Source organism: Mytilus edulis, chromosome 3 (assembly GCF_963676685.1).
Source record: "Mytilus edulis chromosome 3, xbMytEdul2.2, whole genome shotgun sequence".
NCBI classification, from domain to species: Eukaryota; Metazoa; Mollusca; class Bivalvia; order Mytilida; family Mytilidae; genus Mytilus; species Mytilus edulis.
Genome location: NC_092346.1, coordinates 102,317,945 through 102,331,249, shown reverse-complemented (window position 1 = coordinate 102,331,249; position 13,305 = coordinate 102,317,945). Strand labels below are relative to the sequence as shown.

The 13,305-nt window shown below is 33.3% G+C and overlaps 1 protein-coding gene across 2 annotated transcripts; it reads right to left on the bottom strand.

The window, feature by feature from the left end:
- Positions 1 to 3,088: 3,088 nt before the first annotated feature.
- LOC139515010 (calmodulin-like) lies at positions 3,089 to 12,361 on the bottom strand. 2 transcript variants are annotated; one of them, XM_071304569.1, is made up of 5 exons: positions 12,152 to 12,361; positions 11,729 to 11,765; positions 11,084 to 11,227; positions 10,511 to 10,753; positions 3,089 to 3,253 (listed from the first exon to the last, which is right to left on the bottom strand). In XM_071304569.1, exons 1-5 carry the CDS (start codon positions 12,179 to 12,181, stop codon positions 3,225 to 3,227), a joined length of 483 nt encoding a protein of 160 aa, XP_071160670.1. In that variant the 5' UTR covers positions 12,182 to 12,361; the 3' UTR covers positions 3,089 to 3,224. The 2 variants fall into 2 exon arrangements, with proteins under 2 accessions (XP_071160670.1, XP_071160671.1); XM_071304570.1 differs by lacking the exon at positions 12,152 to 12,361 and adding an exon at positions 11,897 to 11,996.
- Between the last annotated feature and the right edge of the window lie 944 nt (positions 12,362 to 13,305).

The following is a 13,305-nucleotide window of genomic DNA, read 5'->3' as shown; positions in this document are numbered from 1 at the left end:
GATCCTTTTGTTATCTATATGTTGTTGTGGTTTGATTGGTTTTTTTAAGTAGCAATTCTAATCTTTGGATTTTAGACTAATAACATTCTTATTTTTATTCTTATTCTTATTCACAACAGTATAAAAGCAACAAAACAACAACTTCATTTCATTTTTGCTTACTAGTATTTACAACAGGACGAGCTAGAAATGAAAAGTGAGATTTGTTTGAACAAATATACAGGTTTCAAACGCTTTCACTCTACAAGTTTAGTTTGAGTTTGGTGTCTGTGATATATAAATAGATTGAGGTCTAACCAGTGGCGGATCCAGAAATTTTCATAAGTGGGGGCCCACTGACTGACCTATTGGGGGCCCGCTCCAGTCACGCTTCAATGATTCCCTATATAAGCAACCAATTATTTCCCCAAAAAGGGGGGCCCGGGCCCCTGCCCCTCCCTAAATCCTCCTCTGCTTACAAATCTTGAATATGATAGCCAATGACCAAACAATATAAACTAGCGTGAATGATTTTCCAAAAAAAGAGTTAGTTCGGGATAATCAAATAAGAATTCATGATCAGCTTATAATTTTGAACTATTATCAAATTGGCTACACAAACAAACAGTTATGATTAATTTCATTAAATTTCTTCATATACGCATTTCGAATGTAGTCAGAAAACTAACTTCAGTTTTTAAAAACAGCACCTCAAAATGAACATCATAAGGGTGACTCTTATTAAGAATGTTGTCATGTTATCTTTCGGGCCAAAGAGAGGAAGAGGAGATGGAAATTGGATTCTTTTAACAAGAATGTGTTGCCCCACATTGAACAGCATTTACATTGACAATCCATTTTAGTTTCTATATCTTTAGGATTGGTTTAGTTGGTTACCCGTATTTATGTTTGCTTAATTGAATAATAGCTATTGAAGCCATTGAACAGCGGCATACTGCTATTGCTTTCATTTAATCAACAAAAACAAGGTACTGTAACAACCGCAGATCTTTATCTAACAATTATCTGATCATTCGTATCAAAGAGGCATTTGGGTTCACTATAACATATATTTTTTTTTAAAGAAAGCCATTTGCTTTGACTGTTGAAAGAGCCCATTCTTTCATTTTTCTTCAATTTTGAAAATAGAAAAAAAAAGGGAAAGAACAAGTATAAAATGCAAGATGCTAATCACTACTCTAGAACTCACCTGTTCTATAACTGGTACAACCCATTGCACAAAATTATTTGAGCCTCCATGGTTAATGTGGTTTATGGATATAAATTGATACATTTGGGAATATTTTTTTTGGCGCAAATGATACCCCTGAAAACAGTTACTGGCGCAAAAGGACTTCTGCCAAATTATAGTGCTAATTTTTGTTGGCGAAACTCGATACACATTAAAATGCGTAAAAGAATGAACGGTGTTAGTACGTCATCGAATTTGTGAGTTTGATTATTCCTTTGGTATTTTCTAACTCTCGCTTCATTTCAGAAAGCTTCATTCATGAAATTAAATAGCTATTTGTGATGGGAAACCATCTTAAGTAAAAAGATCCCTGCTTATTATTCCATATAATGGTTTGAAAAACTAGAGGCTCTAAAGAGCCCGTGTCGCTCACCTTGGTTTATGTGCATATTAAACAAAGGACACAGATTCATGACAAAATTGTGTTTTGGTGTTGGTGATGTGTTTGTAGATCTTACTTAACTGAACAATCTTGCTGCTTACAATTATCTCCATCTATAATGAAATTGACCAAGAATATGACAGTGGGAAATATTTTGTAAAAACTTACAAAAATTTACAAAATTAATGAAAATTTGTAAAGTTTGACTATAAAGGGCAATTACTTCTGAATGGGTCAATTGACCACTTTTGTCATGTTGAATTATTTGTAGCTCTTACTTTGATGTACATTATTGCTGTTTACAGTTTATCTCTATCTATAATAATATTCAAGATAATAAACAAAAACGGCAAATTTCCTTAAAATTACAAATTTAGGGGCAGCAACCTAACAACGGGTTGTCCGATTCATCTGGAAATTTCAGGGCAGATAGATAGTGACCTGATAAACAATTTTATTCGTGTCAGATTTGCTCTAAATGCTTTGGTTTCAGAGATACGTTCTACATTTACCCCCTTCGGCCAGGTGAGCTAAAAAGTGAACTTTAGAAATTTCTTCTTACTTTCAAAGCGTCATGTCATGAACCGATATTCAAGAGTTATCAATTTCTATCCCTAATATAGGGTTGCTGCTTATAAGGAAGCTATAAAATTTCAAATGGTGAACTTTGAATTCATCTCCTTGGAAATTTTACAGATGCCATTACGAGTAGGTTGACCGTTATTGAATATTTTTTCACAGATGACGACGAAAATGCTCTAATGGTTGTTGTGAGTACAACCTGTTTTCTTTTCCGCGAATGAAACATACCGAATAAGATTGGGTTAATATTTACATGAGCAACGCGACGGGTGCCACATGTGGAGCAGTATATATTTACCCTTCAGCACTATTTCGTTATTCATTATCATCCTGAACATGTACAAAAGTTCCAAATTTTCATGCTAGAAATAATTCTATCATGCCGTGCTCTATGCTCATTTTAACATGGTAGGCGTTATACTTGTCAACATTTAAAATCAGTTCTCGTCCTGATCATGTATGAAATAGTTGCCACTGCGCGCAAAGAAATCAAAAGTCAATTAATTAACTAATACTGTTTAACCGAACACTTTTCCTTAAAGGAGTTATCTCCTCGAACACTTTTTACTCGATATCACTCCTACTTCATCATGAATGAAAATGACAATGTTTTTTTCCAAATTGCTAGTAATATTATCAACTTGCATTGTTGACATAATTTTTACGGAAACAGTCATAAGACTTCATGTGAGAGTTGTTTTCCCTTCATACATTCCAAATAAGTGAAATGTTATACAAATACTCGTTAAGCATCAGCAATGGTGTACAAGCAAACAAATAAAGAAATATACCAACGTAAGGCAATGGCATTATAATGCTATTGTCTGTAGTTGTATTTCCATGGGTAGTTATACCATAATTATCAAGAAAGATACACAATTTATTATTTGTACTTTTACTGTATTAATGAGAATGCATATGAGTATGAAATAAATATGTACAAAAAAATACATATTTACAGATATGTTAAAATGTTAAGCATTATCAATTAGCTATCAATCCTGTCCTGAATATTTGCACATATTAAAATCAATTTCCTTCCAGCATAGACACAAATTCTGCAAAAAAGTAGAAATAAAACAATTAGACAAAATATGATAACACATAGGGTAAAAACATTTGCACTGAACTTTCTCATAGTACTAAACTTTAGAGTAAATCGAATAATTTTTACTTGGTTTGTATGAAGACATATTTTCTAAACCTATACAAGGCCACATTATTTATGTCTGTGCCTGTTCCAAGTCACGAGCCTGTAATTCAGTGGTTGTCGTTTGTTTATGTGTTACATATTTGTTTTTCGTTCATTTTTTTACATAAATTAAAATAAGGCCGTTAGTTTTATCGTTTGAATTGTTTTACATTGTCTTATCGGGGCCTATTATAGCTGACTATGCGGTATGGGCTTTGCTCATTGTTGAAGGCCGTACGGTGACCTATAGTTGTTAATGTCTGTGTCATTTTGGTCTTTTGTGGATAGTTGTCTCATTGGCAATCATACCACATGTTCTTTTTTATAAGTGATCCAGGAACAAAAATACACATACAAAGAAAAACCTTTGATAATAAACTAGACTTGTCATATATTTTTCACATTCATTAATTCTGTACACTATCTGTAAATACTATGTACAGCAAGTTATTGTACAGAACTTATATATATCTGGTCAGTTCTATCTCCTTTGACATAAGGTAATTAGATATAGGAAGATGTGGTATAAGTCCCAATGAGACAAATGTCCATGCAAGTCACAATTATAAAAGTAAATCATTATAGGTCAAAGTACGGTTTTCAAAACGGAGCCGTGGCTCACACCGAACAGCGAGCTATAAAGGGCCTCACAAATCTAGTGTTAAACCATTCAAACGGGAAAACCAACGGACTAACCTACATAAACAAGAATGTGTCAATAGTACACGGACGCCCCATCCTTAATATAATTTTCAATGTTCATTGGACCGTGAAAATCTGGTAATCTCTCTATTTAGGCATTAAAATAGAAAGATAATATCATAGGGGACATGTGTACTAAGTTTCAAGTTGATTGGACTTCAACTTCATTTACCTCGACCAAAAACTTTAACCTCAAAACTTTAAACTGAAGCGTGACAGACGAACGAACAGACGCACAGACCAGAAAACATAATGCCCATAAATGGGGCATAAAAACGTGAAACAAACGACAACTATTTCAAACATGATTCCTGACTTAAAACAGGTGCAAACAATTGCAGCGGGTTTAAACGTTTTAAAGTACCAAACCTTCACCCTTATCTGAAACAATAGAATAACACCACAACATAGAAAGACACACTATAAAATATCAATTGAACCGGCTTAACTCAATCAAAAGACATATTAACACAAGTGAACATACACTTAATGAATAAATTTGATCTATGATACAATGTAAATACCAAATAAATAAAACAAGGGATGAAAAATTAAAGTAACAGTATTATACCGCTGTGAAATGTTAAAAAAAAATCAGAAAAAACAACAGTTATCTTAAAAAAAATCCGCCATTTGCCATACTATTATACACAGTTAATTGAAAATAATTTTGTTGGTAGGTATAAAGTTGAAAAGGAGAACGAAAATTAATGGTAAAAAAATCATGCATCAGAGACTAAAATCAAATAAAACACATCCCAGGGATTTAGCAGTTTATTTTCATGGACAGTCAAAGGAAACATGACTTGTGCAATGCCAAAAATAAATGTATCGACAGGCAGAATGATAGTTAGCCTAGGAGTTAACCTCTTAATATATAATCAAAGTACTAAAGTACTGAACTGACCGCAAGTTTTTGTGGATGGCCAAAAGCACTTGTTACAGAAAAAAATCACAACTAAAACTGAGGTTTATGTACAGAGATTTTATTTTCTGAGACAAGTTCGTGCGTGGATGATGAATAAATGACAGGAAATTCAACCTCACCGTAATAACTATTATGTTATAGTGATACAAATCACTATAAACTGGTTTGTTGTTGTATATTATATGCATATAACAGTAACATTTATATATAGTTTTCATCTATTTGTATATCATTCTATTCTACTTTTGTAATAATAGTGCAGTGAAAGTGCATGGCGGACACTCTTCTGTAAAAATTCGAATTTTCTAAAAGATTGGATACGGGTAGGAATTCATATTTTCCCGCCAAAAAACAATCTTCGATGCAGAGCTACTCGCAAAACTTTCTTTGAGATATTTTTCGGTACGTGTGCATAGATATTATCAATGATTTTTTTCTTATTTATATATAAAGCACACTTTTTAAAGGTCTTTCAGCCAAAATTAAACTGATCTACGTAAACACGTTTGATTTATCTCCCCTTTATTTTAACGAACTGTTATTATTTGATGTGAAATGTAGTCTGCGAATTTTATTTAAGGAATGATTGTAATATTTTTTCTGTCTATGAAGAAATAGCATAAAAAATTTGGTGCACACTGAATAACGCGCGTCACGGTCACATGACTAAATTATGTCTCTGGGCTGATAACAAAATAACGTCAGCCAATCAGAAGACGCGTTACATCCAAAATAAAATCATAATTTTAAAACTACAAAACATTTTCATATTATTAATGTATTTTCTAAACAAAAACTGTTTTATCAGTATTCATTGAAGAGATGTATTTATAACAAACGATATGGAATGCTATTTTGCACTCGTTAATATTCACGTAGTTATGTTTATAGATCGGTTAAAAACCCCAAAAGAATATTACATAATGAAAATCTAGGCGATAGCAACACATTGGAATGCCCTCACGAACATCCGCTGTATAAATGAATGGTTTGTGTGTCTTTATACACCCCGTTTGAAAAGAATACAAATATAGTTGTTTTAATTTGCTGATGACAAAATCAATATAAGTGCCTTTGTAAACTATATTTAAGGATCTAATTACAACATTAGTAAGATAACCTTTGCAAATAAGTTTGTTTAAAGGTGCGATGAGTTTACACGGATGACATAGTGATTTCCGCGCTTTTAGTACAATATAACAGTAAAATTTAGGATGTGAAATACCGTTTTTGACAAGTTTTCTACAATTTCGAGTTGAGATATATAAACACCGTATGATTGAGCCAAAGGAACATCGCCGCCTAAAAAAGGAAAATTAACAATAGGGAATGAAAAATCGTCTCTTTTGTCGTAAATTTTAGTATGAAGTTTCCCTTTAGAAATTGAAATATCTTAATGTAAAAAAGGACAACTACTGTTGTTTATAATGGATTTAGTTAAAGTAAGTTCTTTTTGGTAAATTTCGGTAGTATACTTAGAGAAATCTGGATTATTAACGAACACATATTAATTAGATTATTCGATAACGGTAGGTATTGGTGAATGTATCAATCAAATGTAACAATGGCGTGTCTTTACTGAGATTGGTCATAAACTGAGATTCATAGCAATACAGGAATAAATCTGCTATTTATGGGGCGCAGTTAGTGTCCATAGGAATACCTACTACTTGTCGATACACTTTATCGCCGAAACGTAGATATATGTGTTGTCTAGGAGAAAATCTAAAGCTGTAATCATATCTTCACACTTTCAGTAAGTGTATATGGCATACTTTCCTTTTTCTTTACAGAAAAGGGTTTTGAACCAGAAACAGCAAATAAAATTGCAATGCGATTTTTCAAAAGTTTAAGCCGGGTAGTTGCCGCGAGTGATATGCTTGTTTGTGGAGCGTACGGACCTAAATGTTGATGTTTTGGAGAACTACCGTGTAGTATATGCTTCACACCACCACTACATTATTGGCTGATTTGTCTGTCGGTAAGAAAAAAAAACGTACTGTTGCCAGTACTTGGATTTTATTATTTTTAGTCTAGAAATTGGAATATCATCGACCCTTTTATTAATTTCATTATGGATTCTAAAATGAGATTTACGAATATTAACAGTATTCATAATTTTATTTAAATAACTGTCTAGAGATTTTTTATCAGATTTTTCACGTTTTCGACATTTTTTTTTTAAATTACAGTAGGCAGACATGTCCAAGGACACAGTCCCTAAGTTGTAAACAGTGTATAACTTAAATTGCTAATTTTTTTCATACTTTTTCCCAATTTATTTCTTGATATTTCACACATGAAATATTAAGTAAGGAGATGAAATTACATGTTAAAAGAATTTGGGTGCTGAATCTTTATGATGTCGAGTTGAGCAATAAAAGGTAAAAAAATAGTATGTCTGAAACTGAATTTAAGACCCCGTTATCATGGAATTGTCAATATTTTGAGTTGTAGCAAGTTGTCCCAATAGTAGCGCACTACACTGTAAATATAGATTGAGCAGTTGCGATTTTTTAAAATGTTTATTTATTGTCTAAAAGAAATGCACTACGGTATAAATGTGTCCTCGGGCTTGAGTGTATTTTTCATGTCTTATTTACAGCCATTCCACAGTAGAATAGACAGCCTATGGAAGAAGCGAATCGATAAAAACGTTTCAATATATAACATATAGTGCTATGGTCTTATATCAACGAGTTGCCTTTTGGGAAATTTCAGACGAATTTTAACATTTGTATGAAGAAAGGAAGATTTCTCGGTATAATACGTTTTCTGCTAAGCGATCATCGGATTGGGAGTTTTTATGTTCAATCTACAAACAGTTCAACCCAAGGACTTTAAACCCCTGGTAAAAGCATTGGCTAAATGGCTTGGATCGAACCATTTTCAAGTGATTTTTTCACGGTTTGTTTTATGTTGTGTTGTTACACCACTGTATCAGATTATGAGAATGTTGAGCGCAAATAAGCATGTTTAACTCTATCTTCTGTGGGGGCTTGTTCTAAGATAAACGCTAACGGGTAAGTGGTTTTCGTTTGATACTTTCTGTCATATTTGTTTTAGTTTATTTTTGGTTTTTTTTATTGGCTCATAGTTGACGGCCATACGGTAAACTATAGTTGCTTAAATCCACATCATTTGAACTGTGGTGGATAGTTGTCTCGTTGTCATCATCCCACACCTCCTTATTATGTAGTACAGTTGGTAATTTGAGTATTCTATAATACCTTGACATTTTTAGTTTTGTAATCATTTGCTAATTGGCGTTAAGCAGCAGCCAATATTTCAATGAATAACAATTGGAACTTAAGGATATCAAAAACTTAATGTGTCTAAAGATAAGTATAGTTGTTTTTAATATTCAAAACAAAAGCAACTGGTTTATCGACAGATTTTGGTAGGTTTTATATATCATTTTCTCTGTAATGTGATGTGTACTGCAGTTTTCCTCCATCATTTTTAACATAGACATTCAATTTGGATATTTTTTCATATAGGGAAATGTGTGTTGATGGTAAAAATGTTTAAGTCTTAAAATTATTACAACGTCCCTACACTGAGCTCAAATTCAGCCGATTCAAACATTGAAACATTATGTTAACCTGTTAATGTATTTAGTGTTGTTGTTTTTGTTGTCGTTGCATTAATGTATCATTGACGGCGGTTCAGTGCAGTGGCGAAGCCATTGGAAAATAAATTGTAAGCCTACTCTGACAACTGAGCTGAACGATTATTGAAAAAACATGTTTTATTAAATCATTTGTAAGCATAAGATAAGATAAAAAAACAAACTATTTTTGATTCGACATAAGTCAAAAATATACAAAAAACAAGCTCTTGACCGAATATAAAAAAACATATACATGACATAAAACAGTGTTATAAACAACTTGTAAAACAACGTTGATTCCCAAGCATATATAGCATTCAATTAAAATTTAGCAGCAAATTTTGAATGAAGTAATTTCAAAGTTTAAAAATATAGTAACTATGAAATCAAATTGATTTAAGTTCAAACGATGCATTTCTTTCTAACTTTAACATTAAATCAATTATCTAAACGTGTTCTTGCTTGTCATAACTCAAAACTCTAAAATTACTCGAAATTTCAATCCCCTCAAAACGATGTATTTGTTTCTACTTCTGAAACGTTTAACAAAACTATAACAAACGACACACAAACGGCACACCAGGGGATTGCAATTCTACTTTGGTGCAAAATTTGGGTAAATATGTGACATCTTTGCCCTCTTTTTGCAATATTTTTTGGCAAATACAAACAGGTTGTTGCCATACAGCAAAAAGAAAATAAATATCTTTAACCATTCAACTACTGGATATCAAATCTATGAAAAATACTGGTTACATACTTATGCACATATACGCTTTATTTGTAAGAAAGCAAGGAAATGTGGATGGTAAAGTTTATGTATATTGCTATCTAATATAAGTAATAATCCAGTGACAAATCCCATTTTGTGGTTTCATTTGAAAAAAAAGAGCAATAAAACTAACATTACATATTAGTGTCCACTATGAAGAAGTTTTTTTAACCATTGGGTTCCTCTTTGTTGAGGTAGTGCAAGTCTCTCATACTTCCCACACAGTGATCGTCGTGTCAGCCACTGCCTCACCTAGATTTCTCGGCGCCCGGTGCCGTCTACACCATCTTGTTCGTCTTCTATGCACTCTACAAGCTGCGTCACAGCTATTAACCTCTGTGATTCTATGTAGATATTTCAAATGTATGATTTTACTCGGACCTTGTACTGAATATAACCAAATAAACGGAGAATGTGTCCATGGGAAACTTATGATGCCCCAGCTAGCATATATAACATTATAAAGGGTCATGTTGGGAGGTACGTGGGTACGGACGGACAAGGTTGGCACTTAAAGCCCACTACCCGGCCAATTCTCGATTATCCCTACGACCCATATACGATCAGGACGATCTGGTCTGGTCAAGATCAGGCTGAGATCGTGATTAGTTTTGATCTAGCTAGTCGAGTAAAGATCGTGTAAAGGTCGTGAATTGGTCGGAATTATCGAATAAGTATTCATTTTGTTGTCGGGCTGGAGTCGTGATGGGGTCATTAAGGAGTCGTGAATGGTCGAGTTAAGGTCGTGTACAGTCGGATGGCGGTCGGGTAGAAGTCGTAAACAGGCCCGATCAAGAATTTGGTTGAGCTTGGTCGTGGAAATTTGGACAATCGGGATCATCGAGTTGATCTGATCGGCAGTGTGAACCTAGCTTAAGAACCATTGACATCGAAATGTTTAACATTTTTTCATGATTTTACTTTTATGGTGATGTTGTACCCTTTAAGACTTGCTTATTATGTATTAAATTATGGACAAGAAGTTAAAATGCATATATCTAAAGCTGGTGACTAGCTTATTTATGGCTGAACCTTGCCGCTGTGAATATACTTCTAAATTCTAAATGATATAATACTCTCTTTGCACAACAGTCTTTTACTTTGTTACCTTGATAGTTGATTTTCCCATCCCCATCCACATCAGCATCTTTAACCATAGCATCTAATTCTTCATCAGAAATCTTCTCTCCATTGTTGGATAGAATTGTTTTAAGTTCTGATGCAGTCACATAACCATCTCCGTTTTTATCAAACAGCCTGAACGCATCGCGCACCTCATCTGCTAAGTCTACAGATTTCATCATGTCTGTTGCCATTTGGAGAAATTCAGGGAATTCTATTGTTCCGTTACCTTTGATAGAAAAATGTAAAAATGTCAGTTTGACATTAATTCCGCCGTTAAAAATCTATCTGTTTGAAATGCAGATGCTGTGTCCGTTATGCTTATCATATATGTTAAAACTAATTCCCTATACAATTTTTTTATATATCAAGTTAAATTGCATCTTGAAGTTGGTGATTTTTATTTGTGCTGTTGCCAGAGCTTTGCCTCGTTGCATTAAATATATCTCGCCTATGAATTGTATAAAGTTTACTAATGTAAGTACACACATGGAATGACATGAATACCAACATACGGCAATTCTGTCTCCCAATCTCTCAACTGAAACTTATAACATACCATCTGTATCAACTTTCTGCACCATTTCTTTGACCTCATTTTCAGTTGGATTTTGACCCAGTGATCTCATTACAGTGTCTAGTTCTTTAATTGTTATGGTCCCATCACCGTCTTTGTCAAAAAGTTCAAAAACCTCTTTAAAATCTATTCAAAAATAAAAAATAAAATCCATTGATATTTTGAAATTGGGGGCGGGGATACTCGGGACAAACCCTAATAAGCAAGAAACTATTTGTTGATACTAACTATACAGGAACTCAATGGAAACAACCTAAAAAAAAATTCTATGTCCAATAAAACTGATAAATGCAAAAACTGATAATTATCATGATCGCATTTGAAATTGCTTCGTCAAACCGACATGACGCTTCCTTTCCGGGTAGATAAAACATTTTTATATATCAGTTTAGTCAGATTTTTATACAGCACAGTGGCGGATCCAGAGGGGGGTTCCGGGGGTTGGAACCCCCCCTTTTTTTTGACCGATCAATGCATTTGAATGGGAGCATATAGTTGGAACCCCCCACCCCTTTACTCTAGGTTGGGAACCCCCCCCCCCCTTTACTCTAGGTTGGGAACCCCCCCCTTTTTAAAATGGATGGCGCTTCTGCAGCAGATAAGTAAATATTTGTATATACATCTCACCTGATACAACTTTAGCAGATCTTTCTGAATGAGTTGTCTGAAAGAATAAATTTCATTAATAGTAAAATTGCTATGTGCTGCATATAATGTCTTTATAGCAAACCAATTAGGAAAAAAGAGAGAAATTAACCCGGCATTTCGAAGAGGACTCTTTATATAATGACTTACCATTATATTTTATTCGTGTGACATACATGTGTACAAGAAAACTGTTGACAATTACGTATTCGAGTATATATAAAGCATACACATAAATACATTGACGTTTGACGTATACCCTAGATTTCCCTTTAGTCATATTCACATATATAACATACACACCTTTTGTCAAATTTTAATTTTTTAAATCCTTTTTACAAATGTAAATTACACATAATATATATTGATATGTATGATTAAGACAAAATAAGATAGTTTACGTACCTTTTCAAACAAAGAATTAAAACTACCCATTTAAAACCAGTCGGGAATAGACTTTACAGATCTTTACACAATCATATATCACCGTATAGTTAATACATATATATTCTTATAAACGAATTGGCCGAATTCTTATTCATTAAACGTTAGAATTCTGATTTTAAAGAAGTATGAATTTATGCAAACATCCATTCCAGTCTGTGTATACTTCTGTACACAAATCTGTGTGGTCAGATGTTTAAATCATAAATGATTTCTTGCTTTTTTTAAAGGTATTTAGTTTGTCAACCTTTCATTCAAAGTGAATGTATGATGTAATTTGAAGCCGTGTACAGGGCTGGGAAGTATGTCAATTAAAAGTAGATTTAAGACTATATATATATTGTAAAAAGATTTATAAAACAAATAAGCCGCATATTTTATACTGCTTATGGTTTAAGAGCACGAAATATACACTTAGTAGTAAACGAGTAACATCGAGTCCACTGAGTACATAAAACAATGCTTCACATCTCAGTTAAAAATGAAATGCACTCTGCCAATACTTTGATTATCATCCAATGGTTGATTGATCATTTATGTTGAAATTAACATGTTTGAGTGTTGCAATTTGCAACAATTAAATATATATGGTATGGGTTTTGGTCATTGTTGAAGGCCGTACGCTTAAAGCTAGTTGCTTTCGTCTTAGAAATAATTTGTACTCTGTTGGATATTTGCCTCATTTGCATTCATATTAATCTAAATATTGATATTATTGCAAATGATCTACCTTTATTTTTATCCATCTGATGAGTTAAGCCTTTTGCAACTGATTTTTATATAGTTCGTTCTTATGTTATACTGTTATACCACTGTCCCAGGTTGGGGAGGGTGGGATCCCGCTAACATGTTTAACCCCGCCACATTCTGTATGTATGTGCCTGTCCCAAATCAGCAGCCTGTAATTCAGTGGTTATCGTTTGTTTATGTGTTACATATTTGTTTTTCGTTCATATTTTGAACATTAATAAGGCCGTTTTTTTTCTCGTTTGAATTGTTTTACATTGTCATTTCACGGCATTTTATAGCTGACTATGCGGTATGGGCTTTGCTCATTGTTGAATGACGTACGGTGACCGATAGTTGTTAATTTTTGTGTCATTTTGGTCTCTTGT